At 43.3% G+C, this 23,796-nt stretch overlaps 1 protein-coding gene across 8 annotated transcripts in view; it reads left to right on the forward strand.

Moving 5' to 3' along the window:
- Positions 1 to 51: 51 nt before the first annotated feature.
- The window catches only part of LOC147247917 (uncharacterized), a 36,902-nt gene continuing 13,157 nt past the window's right edge, over positions 52 to 23,796 (forward strand). For 3 of the 8 annotated variants that reach the window (XR_015109392.1, XR_015109395.1, XR_015109393.1), the window contains exons 1-5: positions 52 to 174; positions 19,331 to 20,072; positions 20,888 to 21,111; positions 21,354 to 21,517; positions 21,637 to 21,817. Coding sequence is in view for 3 of the 8 variants with exons in the window: in XM_086180295.1 (XP_086036421.1) it covers positions 19,809 to 20,072; positions 20,888 to 21,012; positions 21,637 to 21,817 (570 nt within the window). In the remaining 5 variants the exon portion in view is untranslated. The remainder of the gene's footprint in view (positions 175 to 19,330; positions 20,073 to 20,887; positions 21,112 to 21,353; positions 21,518 to 21,636; positions 21,818 to 23,796) is intronic. The other 5 variants (XR_015109394.1, XR_015109396.1, XM_086180296.1 and 2 more) reach the window with 5 other exon arrangements.

The following is a 23,796-nucleotide window of genomic DNA, read 5'->3' on the forward strand; positions in this document are numbered from 1 at the left end:
TAAATAGCAGCAAGCTCCAGTGCGGTGGTCGAACAGATCCTGCAGCTTTTACTTTCATCCGGGACGCTCATGCTGGAAACTTTTGGATTTCTGTTTTATTTTTTTTACTCTTGATGTATTTTCTGATGGAGGCACCAGGTCATAACGAAGGGCTGTGCTCTGTTGTAGTCACTCGTGAGTATTTAGTTCAGTTTGTCTTTTCATAAGCAATAATTGTAAATCTATAAATAGTTAATTATATTAAACCCCTTTCAATCCGGTGACATCCCTGTAAAGATCTTTGTTTTTCCACAAAAAAAAAAAAAAAAAAAAATCCATCAGTCTCGATCCCGTCCATCCTGAAAATGTGGTCCTGGTGCTTGGAGAGGTCAGAGGTCAGGCTCAGATGCAACTGGAGTTCAGGGACTCGTCAGGAGGACAGATTCTCTCTCATGGTGTTAATTAATGAAGCCTAATTGATCATCTGGCTTAATAGCTTGAAGCTCAACAGATCAAGAACACCACATTATTAATCACAGCTGTGTGTGTTTCCATCCAGAGATCCAGTGTTGTACAGTCTCTCTGATTAGGGCTTTTTTTTTTCTGTAGGTACTGACGTTGTCTGTTGCTGTTGAGATGAATTTTGGCAGGCATGCACAAACAGAACTGGTAATGTGAGCGGAGACTCCAAGTGTGGAATGCGAGCGCATGTCTGAACATCATGCCCTGAGATTAGGAAGCGTCGGGGCAACGGGATTCGCCACATTCCCTACTTTGTATGAGCCACACTTGAGTGAAGACCAGCCATATTAGTGATTTTACAGTCAGTCTGATATCTTTTTATCTCATTTAAAGCCAAACCATGTACAACTCGAGGTGGCTCCTCACTCTTTGATTTGACAGACATCATTTCCGCCTTACCAGCAAGGAGATCTGCCGCCTCGATGACACGTTCTTAAGTCTACATTTAAATTGCAAAGCCGGTCGTCTTTGAATGCATTGTGTGAGTGTTGTTTGAGGACTCACAGGCTTGTGGGTGACACGTGTCATCCACCATCACCTCAGAGCTGATGAGGTTTGTTGTTGTCTAATAACTGAGGACCCTTGTCAGGGAGGGTGGCGGGAACGCAGGCTGACACCTGCATAAGGGTAAATAAGACAGACTGACAGGAGAGTGCCGGGAGAACGCGAGTGTGGCGTGGTGAGAGAGAATGCGCACAGACTGAATCTCGAATACTTGGCCTGCTCCCAGCTGTTACAGAGAGATTGAATGGAGGGTAGAGCACCACAGTCTTAGTAAATTAAAGGTATCTGCTGCTCTCACATCCTTTTAGCTCAGCTTGGTGTCTTGAATGGAGCTGTCACAGCGGCGGGTGCCTCCATGCCTCCACTGATTGCTTTCAGTGGCACCAGATGTAACCTACATCTGTCACAATTCATTAGCTGTGTCACTCTCCATTGCTCTGTTCGTTTTGGCTCCACAAATGTTTTTCCTATCCACTTTTGCACGTTTAGGCAATTATGATTTGTAGTTTTGCTCCTTTTGAATATGCTGGTGTGAGTTTAAATGAAGTTGATCGGCTCATAAGCAGGATCTCGTTCTCGGCCGAGAAACTCCCTGTTACACCACCACAAACATGTTTCATCTTCATCAGCGTGAGTGAAGATTCCTCCCTTGGAATCTCTTCAAGATGGATGGATGTTTCATTTCCTAACAGGGATGATCCAGTTTCTCTTCTCTGCATTTAAGATTATTAGATGCAGGTTTTTTTTGTGTGTTTGTTTTAGGATGTGATGAAGGGAAATTATTTTGAAGCCACCATGAAAGACATTCCCTACCTTGAATACAGATGAATGGAGCGTGTGCATGTGTGTGTGTGTGTGTGTGTGTGTGTGTGTGTGTGTGTGTGTGTGTGTTGGGAATAAGCTGCCCACACAGCCCAGTGGGATGTCTCACTCTAATGCTTTCATGTGAATGTCATGTAAAATGGGCTATCCTTGATTCTAATCCTCATTTGATCTCCTTACAAGCTTTTAATATATTGCCAGCGTAATTATTTACGATGAATTTAATCCGCTTCGGTCACTTATTTTTGTGCTTGTACGTTTATTGAATTACAAAAAAACAACACGCTTATGATTATGAAAAACCAACCGGTCTATGATTTGTTTGCAAGAAATATAGAAAGTCTATCCACCTAGAGGCAGTAGAGGAGATAGCACGTCAGCGCCCACCCCCATCCCACCCCTGGTTTCCATCCATCCATCCATCCATCGTCATCTTCCGCTTATTCCTCACTAGTAAGGGTCGCGGGGGGGCTGGAGCCTATCCCAGCATCTACGGGCGAGAGGCAGGGTTCACCCTGGACAGGTCGCCAGTCCATCGCAGGGCCAACATACAGAGACGAACAACCATTCACACTCACAGTCACACCTACGGTCAATTTAGAGTATCAATCAGCCTCGTCCCCAATTGCATGTCTTTGGACTGTGGGAAGAAGCTGGAGTACCAGAGAGAACCCACGCAGGCGCAGGGAGAACATGGAGACTCCACACAGAAAGATCCCGTGCCCGAGCCGGGACTCGAGCCCGGAACCTTCTTGCTGTGAGGCCACAGTGCTGACCACTGCACCACTGTGCACCCCCCCCTGGTTTCCATAGAGTGAAATATTTGACCATAAGCAAATGTGCGTCAGATGCACAGGTCCTCCTGGGCGTTGCTCGCTGTCAGGAACTGCGTTGGATCAATCAAGGCTTCAGGTTTAGTAAAAGCTGAACTCATGGCGTGCTGTGCTGTTGGAGGCCGCTCCTAACATAGAGCTATATTTAAACTTCCCCTGGGGTGCCATTAAATCATGTAATTTCTTCGTCAGGCTTGGCTGACCTCATTTGAATACCCACATCATACAGCATTAAAAAAGGAAAAAACATTTTAAAAAAGGAATATTGAATTCTGTATCTGCTGTACCATCTCACATTTACATTTCACATTTTATCCCTTTTGCAGACACGATTATCTCGTAATCCTTGAAATAGGCACGGAATGAGCTCAGGTTGCTTACATTTGGATGGGGAAGTGGCAGCGACGGAATATTATGTGTTGTGATACGATTGTGTTTGCTTGCGTTGGCTGCTGGGGAGCAGATTTGAAAAATGTGATTGTGTACAGTAACACAAAGCCTTCAATATATTCGGACCACCGGGTGAAATGAGGAAACCCATTCAAGCGCCATGAATTAAATGGCTGCATTGTTGTTTCTGGGTACAGAATGTAGTTCTCTCAGCTAAACAGGACACACAACTTCTTCCATTGCGTACTTTGGGGAAATTGAGAACAAACTAAAACATCAGTGTAATAACACTGACACACATTTACGCACACTTCTGTATAGTTACTACAAATTTTCGCCCATTCCGTTGCAGGGCGAATTCTTTTGGTAGTAGTAGAGCACATGCAAAAAAGGAGGATTTAGACAAGAACAGTTGTGTACTTGCAGGTACACTTTTCAAAAGTGTTCCCTCAAAGGTACACTTGTTACCCCAAAAGTACAATATTGGTGTTCACAGGACCTGAAATGTGCCTTTTGTTGAATACAAAAGGCACAAAGTGAACTGAAAGATGCACAAATTGACTTTCAAAAGCTACCACTGGCATTTGTACACTTTTAAGCACACACTATGTTTTTTAGTGCGGGACAGGGTTCACGAGGGCAGGACACTGTTTATGACCAAAATCGTCCAGGAGCATACTCAAGGGGCACAGAAATACCAACAGTATGTAAGGTTTAAAGCCTTATAGACTCTAAAATTCAATTTTGCTTAAATTTTTTAGTAGATAATTGAGTTTGTGGGGGCTATTAACGCTGCTGAACTACCAAATATCTTAAATGAGTCCTCTGGAGTCTGTTAGCAGCTGCTGCACTCCCAATCATGAGTGGGTGTTCACATCCACAGGAGATGGAAGATTCCCTTGGTGTCTTCACAGGAAAGTGTGTGTGTGTGTGTGTGTGTGTGTGTGTGTGTGTGTGTGTGTGTGTGAGGAGGGGGGGTAGACTCAGAGACAGATATTTATAGAGACAGTGGGAGAAACTGAGATTGTGGCTTGAAAGGTTAAAAGTAAGAGGGGGCGTTAGAAAGGCACAGCAGAAGAAGAACGACAGAGTGCGTTGTCAGTTGCAACACAGTGTAGAATAAAAGATGGAGCAAGAAAATGTAGGACCAGATGATGCTGCAGACATCCCCAGAGGCTGGGTGGGCCCTGCTGTAAATTTTGGTGTGTCTCTAGGTCAGGTTTATTGTGTTGACCCTGATTATGCTCTGTAGATACTGTCAGTGACTCACTGAAGGGTAGGGGGGTGGGGGGTAGTAATCTATGCAGGGTATGTCCTGTTTTGTCTCCTCGGTGCATCATTCTCTCCTTCCAACTCTCTTGCTGATCTTTACTTCTTCACTATCTGAAAGCCAGAGTATTGACGCCATGAGAATGTGTGAAATATTTACACACTGTAGACATTGTATAGGTAGCTTATTAGCCTAGCGACAGCTGAAGTGAACAGGGCACGCCTGAAGTGATATTAATGTTGAATAGCTCATACATAAGTCAGAATGTGAACTCAAAGTCTTAAAGTGATACTTCACTCAAAAAGTTTTCTTGCAAGTTCTCACAAAAAAAGGTGTCTTGATGTCGTGAAGGTGTCTTTCATGGCTGAGTCATTTCATGTGTATTTAGCTTGAAGCTGAAAGCAGCTGAAAGAGTTTGCTTGTTTTGAGCTCAAATCTAAGTTTTGATTGACCATGTGGATGGATGAAAAGACGTGAGCGTGTGTGGTGTGTGGTGTGTGGTCTTTGGGCAGTTTTTTTCTGTGTACCCTGTACACCTCCATTTCCTTGAATCTACAATGAAAGACACGTGGCTGGCTCTTTCTGCAGTCTGGAAAGAACTGATGCAGCTACGGAAAAAAAATGTCATCCTGAAATCATTTTTTGATTACTTGAATGACAAAATATAGGCTTTTGAATGAAGCACTGCTTTGATGTTACCTTGTGGGTGGAGTTGTGTGACTCACCAGACAGCCAGAACAGCAAATCACCTCCTCTGAAGTCAAAATTGCCCCTTTGTGGTTGATTTTTCTTGCTCTGACAACTGAAGTGACCATTTGTTCCAGACACCCAGGGATCTATTGGCCTGATGACATCAAATCTCTGCATGGCTCCAGAATCCCAGTGAGACCCCCCCCCCTCCCCCCCAAGCTGTAATTACTGTTTCCTATCTACTGGGTTTGTCTTGACCAGTGACCAGGCCCACTGAGACTCTGCACTAAATCTCCTTGATGTCATTAGTCAGCCATACAGATAGGTAGATGGGCATCCTGGAGACACAGTGCCTCCTGGAGGTGAACTCCTCTCCAGGGCGGGTGATGTATGGAGTGACATGGCCTGATTTTAATGGATGCGCAAACACACACACACACACACACACACACACACACACACACACACACACACACACACACACACACACACACGCACGCACACACACACACACACACACACACACAGGATGGGGCTGTTCTCAAGTCATTGTCGCAGCAGGCGAATGTGTCAAGGAGGATTGATAGGAGTTTGCCGTGTTCAGGATGAGGTGGAGAAAATGTTGTCTGGCGGACACACAGCTGTTGAGACACCCAGGCACAGACTGCTGTTTTCCTGCTGAAGTAGGGATGAGTTTATAGAGCCTGAGCTGTCTAGAAAAGGAATAAATTATGTGGAGGGAAGTGTTAGTTACAACTCAGATGTTTGCACTTCCTGTGAGTGTGTGTTTGTGTGAGCACAGGCTCTGAACTCATATTGAAATTTAGTTTGATCAGCAGCACCTTAGTAGTGGAGACAGGATGAAGACAGCAAGTAGAGGTGAGAAATAGGAACAGAAACCTCAGGATGCCTGTGATTGGTCGTCTGAGTGGTTTATGTTCACGTTTCTCAAACTTTCTTTCCAGAGACCCACTTAAAAAAAAAAGAAGAAGAAAAAAAAAAAGACAAACCATCATGAACCAATTCACCATAAGCCTTATCTATAAATGATGAGGAGCCAATTTCAGCAAAATTGAATAATCCTGCTCATATTTTGTGATTTACAGTCACTTTTACAACTTTATTTTATGCGCATGTTGTTGAAAACACGTTAAATGAGATGGAATAAATACGTTTAGGCAGAGTTAACAGGCTATCTCATTGCTTTTATTTCCTCTATTCTGTAAAACAACAGTTGTAAATACTAAATGAAATGGGGTGGGCTTTAGTTTTGAGCTGGGTCTTTTCTCTTTTTATAACCTGAGCATCTATTTCTTGCACCTGGCAGCAGAAACTCTCGAATTTATGGTGGAAACTGAGTGCAGTAGAAAACCGACAAGCTCCCAAAGGTGATTCAAAGGTGTACTGCAGATATGTGGCTAAAATAAACAGCCAAATAAAATCTCTTGCTACTCACCTGAGTTACCACTTTTTGGGAAAGGGGGCTCTGTTTAATCTGGTTCTGATACAGGAGGCAGACTGGCTGGGAACGTTGTTGACTTTTTGTAGCATATGTTTCAAGTTATTGTGACAAGGATGTTTTTGACTTTCTTTGTTTGGAAAAGGTATTTTTCCAGCAGTACTACTACTACTACTACTACTACTACTAGTACAATGCATTGAAACCATCTAAATGTGTGCTTCTAAAATGGGGTGATTAATAACAAGTAATGTAGAGCCACATGTTAGTGAACGCCATTTTTAACACCCACAAATGCTGTGAAATTCCTGTGTGTGTGGTATTTACTGATGTAATTTATCCTGTACAATAAAACATAAAAGTGTATCCAAAATAGCACAGAGAACTGATCGTATTTCAGACATTTAAACGAGATCCTATTCAAATTCCCCGGCTCTGACTTTGAGATGAGGGAGTCGCACATTCTACAGTATTAATTTACTTCTGGTTTCCAGTGATTAACTACACTCGTAGCTCCAGTTTCTCATTTTGAATGCAATAGTTTTAAATGAAAAGATAAAACTGTGTCTTTAATTCCCTTTCACCCCTGAAGTCTCCTGGGGGAGATCTGTGTTTGTCTCAAACCCTTTGTTATGCTTTTGCCCAAAAATCAATTTAAGGAATAAGGAATAAATGTATGTATGTTGTTGTTGTTGTTGTTGTTTTTCCTCTAAAACTAAGATTAGCTCATCAAACAGTCAGTGGAACAATTTAGGAGACAGCTGCATTTAGCTGCACACTACAGTTATGCTTACAACATGAAAATGAGGTGACACTGTATATAATATGCAAAAAGAAATGAAACAATGACAAAGTATACGCTCAGTAAAAGTCATTACACGCAGTCATTCACAGCCATGCATAGTAGCATGTCAGTTCATATGAAAAGCGTGACCAATTGTGCTTTGAGCTGGTCTGCCATGCCATCAAATTTGCATTAGTACGAAATGTGAAATAGAAATAAAAAACAGCGAGACAGAGAGACAGATAGCTGAAGGGGCTTTTTTTCTGAAAGCCTGCTTAGTCGAGCACAGTTATTATGAGAGTATCAATCCACATTACGACACACTGCTGTTCCACTCATTTACAACACGCTGCCAGTCCTCAAATGGGAATATCACAGTACTTAAAAGTCACATTCAATATTTGTTATTCTTATAGCTTCTGCTGGAGAGGAATGTTAATACGCCCTATAAGCCATGCAGAGCCTTGTTTGCTTGTTATTGTGCTGCAGGTTTGATCCCGGTCTGTGTGAATGTCTGGAACCTACAATCATGCCTCTTATTTAGCTGAAACGGCGGTTCGTGCAACAAATGAATTATTTAATTTTCAGGAATGCGGTGAGTTAGGTGTCTGCAGGTAGAGCTCTAGCGGGCATCAATAAAGGCCAATCACAAAAGCTCTTTGTTTTCTTTATAAGCAGTTTAGTCGACCGGCTCGCTTTGGAAACGTCCCCGAGAAGAATGGGTCGATACAGGAAACTCACAGAGCAAAGCAGGAAGTTAATGGTTCACTTTCACCCCATGAAAGTGAAATCAATAAAGCAAATGGATGCAGTATTTCTCAAATGTCTGGCATGTTCTTTGAAAATAAAACTGAGCTTGTTGCAATGAGGTACGTTGAACTTTTTGGTTAAAGTTCCTCCAGCACAGGCAAACCGAGAACATCACCAGCTCCTCAGTGGTTTACGGTGGAACTTGTCACAGCTGCCGTGGAGCAAAGTCACACTGTTAGACGCTATTTCCTGAGAATCTTCCCTCTCGTTTGGTGCTAAAAACCTTGATGTGCTAAAAGCTCACCATTGTAACGTGCGATGGCCTGGGAAACTCTATTTCTGCAGCGTGTCTGCTCCTGTTAACTGTCACTGTGAGAATCCACACACACACATTTTCTGGCTGAGGCTGACAGCAAATGTGTACTACCACTCCACGCACGTGTGTTTTTATGCTGGAAACAGTGTACAAATCAAAACAACACAAATGAGTTTGGAGCCCAAAGCCTGATGGTTGTGCATTAATTTAATAAAATAAGTGAACAATGTAATTAGGAAAAGGGCTGGTTGTACTCTGACATGTTGTAATCTCATGAAAATAGAAAGGAGACATGAGAATGATGGCGGCTGGCTGTGACAGTGGTGGCAACAGGCCTGCAAGTCTGGAGGCGAGGGAAGTGTGGGGGTGGTGAGGTTAAGAAGAGGTGAGTGACTGATGGGCATGTGTGAACCCTCCTTCCCTAGTAAATGTCGACGGGCGACAAGGGTTACTCGCTAATTGGGGTGAGATGTAAAAGTCCCTGTCACTCATCATCATCTCTACTAATATGTTTGCAGGCTAGCGCAAGCCGAGGGACGGAGCCGAATGATTAGCTGCGATCAAGAATGCACTTTCACAGAAAACACATTTGCTGGGCGCTGATCTTGTGCTGACCGGTACCTCGGTGGGCCGCTACGCTGTCTGCTTTAATCACTGAGCATCTGTACATTAAACTCACCATTTCTGAGAGAGAGAGAGAGACCCTCAGAGACTTGGACTGATATTTTGTCGCTCTTGTGCAACCCGTCCCACGGTATCCTGTCGCAGATGATCATCCAGCATCTATCATTCTTCTCTGAACTTGATTTATTCTGTCCTCTCAGAACTATGACATTCAGGGGTGTGACGCAAAAAGGGAGCTGGATGTAATCTCTGGAATTTAGTGTGAAATTAATGGAAGACACAGTATTCCAGCATGCTGCAGTCGGAGTAAAATGATAGTGACAGCAGTAATGGAGCAGGTAATGAAATAGTAAGTGTCTTCCGGCTATTGTACAAGTTTCTTTAGTTTTCTCTAATCTTACCTGACTCTAAGATCTGGGCCTGGATCCCGGGGCACTTGACCCCAAAGTCCAGTTCGTTTGATCAGTGTGAACACAAGCGAACCGTGCCATGCTGAAGTCCGCTTGAAAAGGTGGTCCCAGGTACGGTTCGTGTGGACTCGCTCCACTGGTGGTGTAAGAGCACAACCTGAGCTGCTGCGTGGCAGTCAACAGCTGGTGTGTTTCTCTCCTTTATAGACGAATGTAAATGTCAGTTAGTGAGCAGAGTTGCAGAGGAATCCCTCAGTGAAACCTTCTTATCCGTGCAGCACATGCCCTTTTCATCCTCGCAGCTGCAGGGTATAGATGTTGAATCAGGAAGGCAAGGGGGGGGGGGTGTCGGGGGTGTCTCCGTAATGATAAAAAATGCAATGATTTGGATCTCTAGGACTGTGACTGGCTTTCTTTTCTACACACTTCTACAACAGATGTTGCTGGGGTAGAGGGGAGGGTGGGTTCCGGTCCTGCTGGGGTCACAGGAGATCTATGTGTTCAATAAGGAATGTTAGAAAACTGAGTTTGAAGAGGGTTTAACTTTCTGTTACAGCTTCCTTTAGATATTTCCTCCAAAAAATTAATTAACTTGCTTCAAAACTGAATTTGTTCTTTTTTATAGGTGTAATTAATCTTAATCTACAATGAAGCCATGCTGCATTTCGTCTCTCTCTCCCCCCAGTAGCTTTAATGGGTTTCTCTAGGATCTAACGATCTGATCAAGCAAAACCTCTATGTGGTCTATTTTGAGCGGCTTTAAGTTCCTGCTTTAGATCTTATTTCCTAAACCCTCTAACCAGGAAATCGCCAGCAATTGTGGGATTTATATTAGCATGAGGTGACAGCCCTGCGCTGCAGTCATGCAGCAGGTGGGTAATTGGCCCTGAGGCGTACAGTCGCCACTCTGCAGGACTGCCCTTGTCTGGTGATGGGGACACCTGCCGCTCCTGGTGGCACACTTACCAGCTCGCTGCCCTCTGAGACAGACGCAACATTCCACGATTAACCAAGCGAGGCGCGCGAGGTCGGTCCCGTAGAGTAACTCCCTCTCATGAAGTTTACTCTTGTCTCATGCCGAGTACAGTAAAGAGATGATTTGCATGCAGATGGGGTGGTGGTGGTGAGAAAGACAGGGAGTTTTATAGCTGAGACTCCAGGCTGGACTCCAGAGGCCTCCCCGGTGTTAATTGAGGTGTAATGTGATTTGTTTTGCTGGCCCTCCCAGCCCCCCCCCTCAGCCCCCCCCAGCCCATTGAATCATATCCCCTGTGATTACTCTCTAATGGCCTTTATGTCTGTGTGCTTTAAACAACCGACAACTGCAAAGAATAAAATGATAAGGTTAATGCTGCAATGACACTATGCAAAGTGAATAACCATTTAAACAGCTTGTCTTTACAGCACCACTGCAGTGTACTTAAGAGAGCTGTCTTTAGACACAAAGACTGTTTTCAAGCAGATGCAAAGCCAAAGGGCTGACGTGGGTGCAGTGCCATTTCAATCTGGTTCAAGCCTGTGTTTGAGTTGTCACATAATTCTGCAAGGTTATGTATTTGCAGGTCGGGCTGCATCGTGTATTATCTTTTTTGGACGGTTTGGAATTACATTCTGCTTTTGTTTGTACCTGCACAAAACATCTCTTATCACTATGGCTACTAAATAAATGCCAAAATAGCTAATAAACGCAAAAAAAATCCTTTTAACGGCTACCATGCTGATGCATCAGCACCAGCGGTAACATGTTACTTTAGCAATCTAACAACCACCAACACAAATCCTCCAATCCATGCATTCCAACCCTGGGCGTGGTTAAATTTAGGCACACAAACACTTGGTGGAGGGATCATGGTTTGGTCGTCAGCTCTGTTGATGAAAATGGGAAGCCATCACTCACCAGTGGGACACATGATTACTTACTGCAGATGCTCGGTGTCCACACCCCGCCATTCGGCAAATATTGCACCAAAGCAACCACGACACTGCGTGTTCTGTGCAATTTTTGAAAAAGCAAAGGCATATTTATCCTCTTTCATATAGAATAAACATCAAACATCTACTTAAGTTATACTTGGTTTGGGAAAACAATTGCAATTATCATGCAATAAAATATTTCTTCAATGTGCTACTACATTGGTAATGGAAAAATGAAAGGGAAAAATGAACAGAGAGTAACTCTCAGCAACCGCACACATATAACACACACGGTGAAAATCCACAGTCTTGGAAAAGTCTGGACTATAAGCCTTATTAGGCCTGATGCAAACAGTCGACCTGTATCTCTGCTAAAATGTCAGCTGGACATTTTTTGTGTGGTAATCTACAGATTTGCTGATTTTATTGTGGCCATCGAGGCCTCGACTGCAGCAGCTGTGCTCTGTGCTCCAGACAGCGAGGGTCAGAGTGAGGAGACACGAGACTGCATTTCCCCGTCAGCATCAATAAAACCGTGACGTCCCTCTGGTTTGTGAGAGCTGTCCTGCAGTCTGTGGTCAGCGCTAGCTCCACTTTTGTTGTGCTCAACTTTTCTTCTCTCTCAAAATTCTACTAAAATGAATTCAGATATTGAATAGTAGTTTCACATTTTGTCATTCTGACGTGACTTCTTAGACTCTCTGGGTTAAATGTTCTCACACTCTGATTTGTTTCACCGTGACGTGTTTCCTTTTTTTATTAGCAGGCTGCTAGCTAGCAAATCTGTAAGTGGAATGTGTGCATGCAGATTAACCAACAGAGCGACTTCCACAATCAGCCAATATTCCCTTTAGTTAACAGTTGACGCCCAACAAAAATGTTCCCACTGATCTCGGTTGGACAGGAGTGATCGAGCTCCAGCCAACATGAACTGAAACACACACAAAAAAATGTATTTTTGATAAACTGAACATTTATAGTAAATTTCCCTTTAATGGTAGAACGACTCAATCAACATTCAGTAGCAACAGTCTACAAAGGGATGAGAGGCAGGCCGCCACATGTATGGATGCTATCTGGGACCGACACGTTTAGTGATGACGGAGAGCGGCGCGTTGATTCGAGGGACTACATCCAGCAGATCACTTCTGATGACTTCTTGAATGACTGTTCTGCATAAGTGGCACTGCACTGCAGTTCATGAATGTTTGATGGTAAAGCTGGCTGTTTTGGGCCTGCCAAGATGAGTTTGCTGCCTGACAGGAACTAACTCAGACGACTGGCGGCGTGGAGGTTAGAAACTGTGGGTGGAAAAGACAAAAGACGCCAGATTTCGAGAACAGGAACAACAGTGAGCACTGCTGGTGAAGTTTTGTCTCATCTTTTTTAGAATCCAGCGCACTCAGTGTACGCCAGATACTCTAGTTACAAAAAACTTTGAAATATGTTAAAAGAGAAGACATTACAGTTGGAAGCAGGTCACAGGAAGAAATGATACTATCAAAGAGCGATGGTAGTGCTTGTGCAACATTGGAGAGGCGTGTGTATGATAGACGATTGTTTTGCAGGCTCACAGTAACGCAGATTGAAATGACTTGATTTAATATTGATAATAATAATTATGATAAAAATAAACGAACCATTATATCTCTGACGCAAAATCTCAACTGGTCTGTAAATGCCACGTTGACTATAAAAGCACAAACAACATCAAATCAAAGTCTTTTACTCTCTGTTTGCATGATAAACACAATCAGTCTCTCATATCTGTCTGACAGCATTCCACTCCTCCAGCTTTGTGGAGGTGACAGCACAAAGGGAACGCTCGTCAAGTGTGTCACTTCAAAAGTGTGAGTGTGACACGGAGAAAGAGAGAGAGAGAGCGAGTGAGAGAGATGAAACCTTCAGCACCATTTAAGAGCAGGGAAACTTTTACCCCAGCAAAGTCTTCCATTTTACTGCCAGTGTGGCGTGATGAGATAAAACCTTCAGCTCTGAGTTGAAATACGAGGAAAAGCACGAGCGGAGGAGTCCAGATGAGTCAGCTGCATTAACTCACTGTATGACATATGGGTGTAATTTAAATGAAAACTGTGGCATCATCATCAAGTCAAACTTCAGCCACTCAGCTTGACAAGTTAGCTGCCACATGCATGTTATCTATCAAATTAAAGTGATACTTGACACAAAAAGTGTATATCGCCCTTCAAGTACTCACAAATAGGCATCTTGAGCTCATGAGAGGATTTTTTTTTTTTTTTTTGGACCTACTGCATCACTTCTGTCTGACTCCAGGATGCAGAAAGAGTCAGTCATGTATGTTTAGCACGAAGCTAACAGCAATTGATGGCTAACAACAGCAAAACTGTCCAAAATATGTCACTTTACAAACTCCCAAGTGCATCGTTTGCCATATTCCACCTCATTTTTCCAGCTGTACACTCAGTAAACCTCAAACAATTTGATTTGAGCTACACTAAACCACCATCCTCTCAGTTAGGGGCTTTTTTTTTTTGTCACTGTAGCTGTTGTTAGCTGTCAGTCGCCATTAGCTTCAATCTAAATCTACATGGCTGGTTCTTTTGGCTCTCTGGGAAAACATTTTCATGAGCTTGAGACAGCTATTTGTGAGTAATCGAAAGGCAAAGTACACTTTTTAAGTAATATGTTGCTTCAAATTACTTTGTGGAATTCATTTATTTTTGATTTTATCCAGCATGGTAAGCAGCAGATAAAACTCAGAACCACCTCATTATTTTTAGAATCAAGCTTCACCTTGAGGTGCCTCTTTAAATTTCCATCTTTTGAGAGAAGTAGTGAAGAGGGAAATAGGTGATGGAGCCCTTTCTGTCTGGCCGGGGCTGTGATGCATAGAGCTGCTCTCATTGATAATGCATCCGAGGAGGAAATCCATCAGGAACACATTTATTTAATGCATGAAGTAGACATTTATGCATGACAGTGCAACTGGCCTCACGCTCTGAACCTGTGACCAGAGTAAGTGTCCTCCATGGATTGTCACCGTAATAGTGGTTCAGGACGCTAGCAGCCACCCCCCCCCCCCCCCCGGCTCCCTCCTCACCCCCCGACACCAGTCCTGCTCCAGACAAAAGGATGCAACATTCATGAGGTTTCTTTCGTCAATGGTAGATTCAGTAAGGTCTGGATATGATGGCCTTCCCACCTTTCTCTCCTCACTCCCCCTCCCACACATCATCATATCTGTGGCCCCACTTGATGGCGCTTTCAGATGAAAACATAAACCGGCTCTGGAATGATTACTGCACGTGCTCCTGCAGAGGAAGGACTGGCATTTCTCTCTCTTTGTTGCGCATCTGACCTTTGGAAAATATCACAGATTAAATCTTTAATTATTTATGAAGGCTAGTGGTGGTGATGGTAGAAGAGAGGGGGATGTCGCCACGTGTGACGGAGCGTCTTAATGTAGGAAAAAAGAAGATTGACTTTTTGGTCGCTCTTTGAGTCAGACAGCTCATTTGCCCCACTTGCTGTGTGACATCATTGATGTTTTTGCTTGAGGACAGACGCTTTTGTGAGTAAACTGCCCTTTCTGATGTGTTATGACGTAGATTTTAATGTCTAACATTGGATTTGAATAGGAACCTCCTCCCTACGTGTGTTGCACATTGTTTAGTGAACATAAACAGAGCAAGCCTCAGCTCTTCCCAGCTACTTGTGTCACATAGGCTGGTGCTGTAAACATCCCTGACACATTCATTTTACAATAATTAAATAATCATGATGCAAAAAAAAAAAGATAAACAAACAACAGAGAGAATAACTACTATATGAAAAAAAGGAAGTTCCCGGGAGAATGGCTTAACCAGTGTTTGATATGCAAATTCTCCTTTCATCGGAACCTCCAGTAAATGTCAGGGAGGGACACTGGGGAGGGTCTGAACATCTCAATTAAAGAGTGTTAACATGCATCATTCCAAACAACTCATGAAATGAAAGGCCTCATTTAGATTGATCTACAGCATCTAATGCAACACTCCAGGGTGCGTCTGAAAGTTGCAGATAGGAATTCAGTTCAGTCTCTGCATGACGGTGTTCCACATGATGAATTCGGTGATCGGTGATTGGAAAATGGTTACTGACGCTGTAAAAATGTTTAAGTGGCAGAGGACCGAGTTGACCGCTCGCTGAAGTCATGTTTCAAGGTGCAATTTGCAGAATGGCTCATCATTCAAAAGGTCGACAGTGTTGATCTTAAAAAACGAAACAAAACATGGGAGTGCTTAGCGGTGACTTAGCAAACATAGCAGCTGTCAGTAAGGAGCTGCCTGTGAAAGCCGTGGAGTGAATCTCAGGACACTTGTTCACCAGACGGAGAGGGAATTTATTCACATTGGCCGCGGTGGTTTGTCAGTCTATATTCTGACACTCAACTGTGGCCATGAGCTTTTATATCAGAGAATCGGCTGGAAACGATGGACATGTGAAGTCTGCTCCTGAGGGTTTTAATCACTGATACATTACAAGTCTGGAAAACGAGACCAGTGCATTTCCTTGACGTGATTATGGTATGAGTTGGTCTTTACCACAACCAGGTATATTATGTATGAAAGTACAGTAAATGTGAATATAAAGCATTCGTGCAAGCGTGAGACACGTTACATTGGTTGTAGGTAGTTTGATCTGCTTGAAATTTGCTTGTCAGTTACATGGAAATACAATCAGTGGCTCACTGTGGCGTCCTGAGGCTCAGGGGTTTCACTGGATGCTGTTTAGACCTACAAAATGCAACTTTAAATTGTGTTTGGTTTGGCCTGAATTGAGGTTGAGGGAACTGTAATGATTTGTGTGCACATACAATCAACCTTCTCAGTGCTCTTGCTCTGTTAAGAACTTTCAAGGAAATGTTTGGTAGCGCACTGGACCTGTGGATTATTCTGAGAGCTTTGAATTGGATCTGGACTCTTTTCTCATTCTGTGTTTTCCATTTTCAGAAGGCATGTTGGCTGTCTGTCTGATCACTCAGATTATCCATAATAGGCTGTGCTTGAAGTGATCTCCTCCTTAAGATTCAGGACAGGTTTGTCTTCTCGCCCATTTTTTTTTTTTTTTTTTTTGTTCTGGTACAATCTAAGGTAGTACTACCTTAAAGCCAGACCTTTGTATTCACTACTCCTACAGCTAAAGATTCACTCACAAGAAGGGAGATACTCTTAAGAAATTAAGATGTTAATCACAAAAAAAGTACTTCTTATCACTCACTCAGAAACAGAATTTCTTAGTATGAGAAATGCCATGGACTCCATCTCAGTGAGTTCAAGCAGGATCAGAGCAACAGCTCATGGTTTAAAAAGAAATATGTATTTTTATTGTATAGTAACAACAGGGCCACCTATGTATTTCAGGGTTTGTGTTAGTTACATAATGTAGATACTTGGATGTAGTTTTTTCAGAAAGAGCAAACCACAAGCAAGAGTCCATTCTGATGTAAAGATTTTTATGCCTGCATGCCAGGGACAGCCGGAGGCTTCAGCCTGTCCGTGTGTCCCCGACCTGCTCAAGAAGACCTTGAGATAATTTCCTCAACTTTGTCACAAATGTCCACTGGGGGTCTTGGAGGAACTGAAAAGATTTGCTTGGTCAAAGATCAATGTGAACCCTTATTGCGTGCAAGGTCTCGCCTGTTCTCTTCAATGTGATCGAGGGAATTTCCTCAAATTTGTTTTCAAGGTCCCTGTGCCAGCCACGTGGAAGGATCCGGTATGAACGCGCACCTGTAATGATCCGATCACAAGTTGCACAGTTCACACCTGTCAGTCGCGTCTCAACCCAACACTGGTGATGGGATCTCACTTGCTCACGTTGTTTCCATTGAGACCAAATGTGTTGTGGGGCTGGGTTCTTTTCCCCCACTTAATTCAATGTACAATGTGGTAACACTTCAGTTTTTGTTTGGTCACCGTGTGCTATGACACAGTGTGGAGGGGCATGGACACCAGATGATAATCTGGGACAGTTTTACTTATAACATCGCTCATCACATTCTCCAGCAACCGATGCATATGTGAACGTACGTGCAAGATGTTGCAGATTAAAAGAATTACTTGGAATTTGTAAAAAAAAAAGAAAAGAAAAGAAAAAAAAAAAGACCGCATTTAAGACTTTAGATGACCCAGTTTCCAGGCATCTATTCAGTAGATTAGTTCCTCTGGAGGTTTCTAAATGTAGTGTTTGAGAATTCACCGTGCAGTGTTTGTGTGTGTGTGTGTGTGTGTGTGTGTGTGTGTGTGTGTGTGTGTGTGTGTGTGTGTGTGTGTGTGTGTGTGATTGAGCAGAATCCTGTGCATTTGTGTGTATCTTCCTTTGCTTATATGCTTTTTTCCCACTTGTTTTGGTTGGAGCACATTTTTAGATCTCATCAAAAAACAGTGACCTAGATATAATTAACCCCTTCCAACCAGCAGGAAATTGTATTTAAAAGTAGCGCAGCACCCGTGAATCTGCTCTGCACGTCAGCACAGAGATGCTCCCCATGTTAAAGTGGATTTCCCAATAGATGAAGATACCACGGATTCCCTTCAGCGTGTCACGCTGGCAGCACACACGGCGAGCGCTCAGAGAACTGCGGCCGACAGGTGATGGAACGAATAAACTTGTCTCAAGGCAGTCCTTTCGCTGACAAGTTCTTCGGATGGAACACAAATTCTAGAAAATAAGAGCCTCTGTTATTGTTTCTGAGCAGCAGAGAAACAATTACTTCCCTTCATAGTTTTTAATTTCAGTGTTTGTGTGTGCTAGCATGCTAAAGAGGTAATCCGTTTTCATTTACTCTCACCCTAATGGAGGAATATAGAAACTGCTTATCAGACAATAAGGTGTAATTTTCCACTCAGCAGCCGCCCTCGTCCAATTTGAGCTGATGCAGGCTGCATTAAAGCATCTTCATCAGTGCAGAAGATCCTGATTACACTTTGCTTTTAATCTAATAATCTGATTTAATTTGACTGCCCATTTGTTACTGCATATCAGAGTGGGAATATTAAATGTGTTCAAACCATTTTCTTGGAGATGAAGCGATGACTCATTGTTATATAGTTATTATGACAATTACATTAAGATATGTGTTTTATTAGATCCGATCAGAATCAATTTCACTCTTCATTTTCCTCCCCTACTCTAGAGACTGATTTCCTGTAAAGGCCCCTTAAAAGACCCTCTTAGTAGCTTGTGTATCTCGTCTGGTTAATTAGATCATCGCTTGTGTGGAGGCATGTCAGGAAGTGGCTGCATCCTCAAAAAAGGGAAAAAATATTCAAGGGTATGAAATGAGGATTGATGTGATTACAGACGGAGAAGTAAACTTTGAAATGGCAATGATACACTGCACACAATGGTTACTTATGAATTAATTTGATTAAACGCAGTTGATTTAAAGTGGCGCTCTTATTTGTGATCAGGCATTTGAAAATTCACATACAGTTGGACACCGATGGGTTCCACTGATTGCGGGGCATCAGTACGACCGCTGCCTGTCACACTGCGGTTGTGGTTTTGCTACGCTACCCTAGCATTGGTCAGGAAACTGAGAGGTCAATAGAGCACCAAAAGCGATGGCATATTTCATACATCTATTTGGCTAAAAAAAAAAAAAATGTAAAAATCGCTTTTCTAGGTTATGCAAATGGTGACAGCTGACATTTTAGAGCGCCTTCTGCTGGTCAACAGGCAGACTTCAAGGGGCCTGATGAGCTCAGAGGGACGGCAGCCACCATTTCACATGCAGCTTTGTTTCAAGAGATGAAGATAAATACAGATTTTTGCTGCAGGTAGATGAAGAGGATTAACTGCAGTGTGTACACCTAACAAATATACTATAAAGTGCATGTGTTATGTGTTATGAGGACATCCAAACTATCATCCTGCATATCCTTTAGCTCACAGTCCCAAAGTTTAACAACCAAGTGACAGATTTTTGCCTCAAATTCTGCTCAAAACTTTTTGACTAACACTCACAAGACAGCAATATTCTGCAAAGACTCTTTTTTTTTTACACTTGTTTTTTTTTCTTCTTCTTCTTCTTTCAGCACACTGCAGCAATGCTGATGCCATGATTTCCTCAACCTCCCTGTGGGAGGTGTGAACCAGCGGAGGGGAAGGGTAGAGACGGCAGGGAGAGGAGACAGAAAGCACTAAACTTCAATACGCACAACGTCCTCATCTTCTTGTTCTGGAGATCAGAGCTCCTGCTGCAGGTTTTGTAGAGGAAATGAAGCGTCGGTAATCCAATCCTGCTGATATTCTGAATAGTATGTCTAATAAATTGATTAGATGACTGGGTCATCATGCGTAACTGCACGCTGTGATTATGTTTGGATCTCTTCAAACAGTCATTAAACCTGCTGATTTTGTTTGATGAAACAAAGCAAACCCACTTGATGTAAGCAGACAAACTGTGCTTCCACTCTCTGGGGGCGAGTGGAAAGATAAACATCAGAACCCTGTGTCTTTGAGACTTTGTTGAGACAGAAAAGAAGGCTTTTGTGAAGAATTGAATAAGAGCGTATGTGTATGATAACATATGTTATATCAGTCAGAATGGCAGCTCTACAGAGAATCCTACTGGCACATAGTCCTACCCTGGGGCTCGGGGATTACATGTGCTGCATACACGTTAAAGCCTTTAAAGCCTCGCCTCCGCACAGCCGATCTGCCTGTACAATCATCCCCATCACTCTCGGCTCCACTCCACTGACCATGAGGCCTCCCCTCTCCCAGGATGCCGGCTGCTTACTTCCAGATCAGCAGAGCTCTGCAGTGCCCATGAAGGTCAGACCATGAGTAAATTTGTCAGATTGCCTCCGAGTACACTGGATCACCTGGGAGTTGACCCTCTAGCTCACCATCCATTCACTTTGGATAGAGCTGGGTACTCTGACTACAGTGAGGGTTTTTCAAAATAAATAGAACTATTTGTATTATTTTAGACAAATAAATGGGTCAAAAAATTGCACTTTCCTACACACAGACTGGCATGCACAATGTCTGCTCAAAAGCATGCGCACATGCGTACACACACACACACACACACACACACACACACACACACACACAACAGATCTGCAATTTCAAGGTGTGAATTGAGGACCCAGAGGCAAGAACTACCGTGCAGGGCCGAGCATTTTCAATCAGCCGCCGGCACTTTGTCACTCTTACCTATCATCATTGCATCACATTTCAATATTGCACAGACGTGCGCCGCCAACACTCTGCTGACACATCAAAGGGCTGCAGCGAATCCACACTAGTAGCAGGAGCCTCACAGCGATGTCACAGCCGTTCATGGGGTCGGCCAGACACGCACCAGGAGAGGCCAGGCATGACTGAAGACCTTAGCAGACATATTAAAAAATGGATTCTCTATTTCCCACTTCGATGAGTTTAAGTTATTTGCCTTTAGGCGGAGCAGGTCCATCATGGACTGGTTAACTCGGAGGGTTAAGGAGAGATGATCTGGATCGTAAACTGTACGTGACAGGGTAGATGTGATGAATGAATTTTAAGTGCAGCACTTTCTCAGATTTTTTTTTTTCTGCAAACTTACTTTTCGGAAAACTTAAATATGTCCTTCATCCATGACGTAGATGTTCAAGTACACTGTGAGAGCACAGCAAGTACCTCCGGAGGGCTGTCGAAGCGGATCAGGGCACGCGGGAGACCCAGACACTATCAACGCCACCCCCCCAGTCTGTCCTCCATCTTCCTGCAGGTTCTGTTTATCACTGAGATCTTCATCAGAACAGAGCAGACACAGCTATATTTGCAGAGACGCCAACAAACAGCGCATTAAAGTTAACACAGCGCGCTGGTATGTTGCCTCAGGGTTTGCCTCCTTACCTTTACAATGCCTCTTCCCCTCTCCCTGCCTCCTTATTGTTGGCCAAATTGGTTAGAGTTCCAAATTGAATTCAATCTACATGTATTTTTTCCAGAGGGCTCACTAATTAAGAATTTAATTATGGCCGAGAGCAAAACAGAGGCAACAAAACCCCCTCATGTTTAAAACATCGTCAGGCTCTCCATCTCTCTCTCTCTCCTTTCTTCTCTTAGTGTGTTTTCTGGAAGTTTTGAGGTGAACTGAAGTTAAGACGTATGCAAAGACGGTAATCACTAAGGACTACACCAGAAACTCTCTGGAGGGAGCATATAACGCATTCATGATCAAAGAGAGTCAGCAGCATAACAAAGATATTATGATGTTATTGAAATGATAGGTGAGTTTGCTGAGAACAGAACATTTGAGTGTCTAAACTCAGAAAAATGTCATTGAAATGTAATGATAATAATGTATTATTCCACAATTATTAATCTAACATTTGTTCCTGCCTGGAAGGTTCACATGGTGTACCCCTCCTCTCCTCCCTCTCTGCCTCCCCGGTGGACCAATCCTCCTCAGCTATTTGTCACAAGCAGATGTTTCACAGAACCATGACCTCCAAGTGTGGTTCCTGGGAATTGGGTGCTTGGCAGCAGCTCTGATTGGAAACCTGCAGTGCAGAGAGGGCACGGTCAAGGTGAGTAATACTGGCTACTCTCAGGTGCCGAGGTCAGCTAATCTCCTTTAGCAATCAAGGAAGCAATAGAAGGAGAGAGAGGCTGTCAGGTCCTGACTCACGAGTGATGGAGCCGCGGTCGGACAGATTTCCAGGGACGCCGTTTAAAGTCTCTCCTCAAACGACCACACACTTGCTGTGTGATGTGTTGGTCTGTGACAGCTCCAGCGAGGGTTCTGCTGCTGTCCCTGTGTGTGGTGGTTTACCTGCGTCACAGATGTTTTATATACTGTAGTCTTAGAGGGAGACTACGACTACTCCTTCATCACTGTTCTGCATGTTTTGGTAAAAGTGTGTGACGTGATTATTGTGAGTAATACTTTCATTTAGTCTTAACGATTACGAAATGGTGTTGTGAATCGGTTATCAAGGAAAGTGCAGAGAGCACTGATAGTTATGAATGGGGAATTTCATTCCTAACTACAAATATTAAGCAGTACAAAAAGTACAAAAATTAAAGTTTACAAAGTCCTGCTTTCAAAATAACTTGATATGTAAACAAGCAACCTTCCTAGGGTCGGTATGGATGCCAGCTGATGCTCCTCACACAGCCACAGCCTCCCGCAGGTGTCTGTTGCACAGTAAAGCAACACGAGGGGCGCTGATCCTGTCCTTCCTTAGCTGACGGTGTGTATCAGCCCATATCCAGTCAAGCTAGCTTCAAATGGCGCCGCTGATTCTGTATGCCTGTTGAGGTCTTGTCACGTGGTGCAACACTGGTAAACACATTTGTAATTGTGCTTTGTTGTTCTGTTAGTTTCACTTGTGTCTTTGTCTTTACTTGCCTGGACTTCCTCAAGCTTGTTTTTCATACAGATTGTTCTTCATGTCACGGCACGTGGCGAGCTCAGCTTTTCAAGTTTTGCCCAGCACGTCTTTCCGTTAAATCCAAACTGTTATCACACAACATCTTGACGCTGCATTTTTTTTTTTTCTGCCACCGGTTCAGCATCGGATTGTTTGTCGCATTCTTGTTTTAGCTATTCTGTGGTCTCCGTGCTGGGTAGTCATGTGACCGTACAGGACTGCTGCACACACCAGCTGGTGGTTAACAGACTGCACACACTCAGAATAGAGCAGGCTGACACGTACACACACACACACACACACACACACACACACACACACACACACACATTTACTTTACTCACACAATCACACAGGCTGACTCTGGGATTAATCGAGCAGCATTCATGGCTACAAAAAGCATCTTCAAACCCTCATTTTGATTTCAACTTGACTCCTGTCCTGCGGCTCTGTCCCTTTATCCATCCCTGCTGTCCCTTTCATGTAAGTTGCACATCTGCGTTGTGACAGTTGCGATGCTATCGTGGAGATTAAATCAGATGGCATGCAGACAGGCGTACATCTGTAAAGATCTCGAAACCTACTCAGGTGTGGTTCTGTGCCATGATGGAAACGAGCTCAGCCACATGCTTTCAGGGCTGGCACAGATAAACCAACATATACGCTAGCATCTGATACGGGTGCAGTAGTTTACTTTGTATTGCTTTTTTTGTGTTGTGTATTGAATTGTTTGTTTTTTCACAGTTTGGTTTTGTATTCTGAGTTTTCTACATAAGGTTCTGGGATCATACGACCACCTCCAGAACAGCTCCAGTGCTGTTGGCACGGAGCCGCTGGAGGGATGTAACACTGCTCTTTCCAGTTATTCCCTCATGTGATGTTTTGATGATGACGGTGGTGGAGATTGTGCTGTCAGGGCCAAAACTTTCTGTAGGTGTTGTATTTAGTAGAGATTTTATGATTGAATTTTTATGATTCACATTATTTTCCTGCCTATCAAAGCCTTGTGAAAGTTTAATTACCCATTTGTAAAGTTACTCGGCGTATCTCATACAGGTCCCTCTCAGCTACAGCATTTTGACTACCAGTGTGGTTGTTTTTCAGTGTGTTATTACAGTTTAAGATCATCATCA

Source organism: Aulostomus chinensis, chromosome 16 (assembly GCF_037954235.1).
Source record: "Aulostomus chinensis isolate RoL2024-O1b breed Wild chromosome 16, RoL_Achi_v1.0, whole genome shotgun sequence".
NCBI lineage: Eukaryota > Metazoa > Chordata > Actinopteri > Syngnathiformes > Aulostomidae > Aulostomus > Aulostomus chinensis.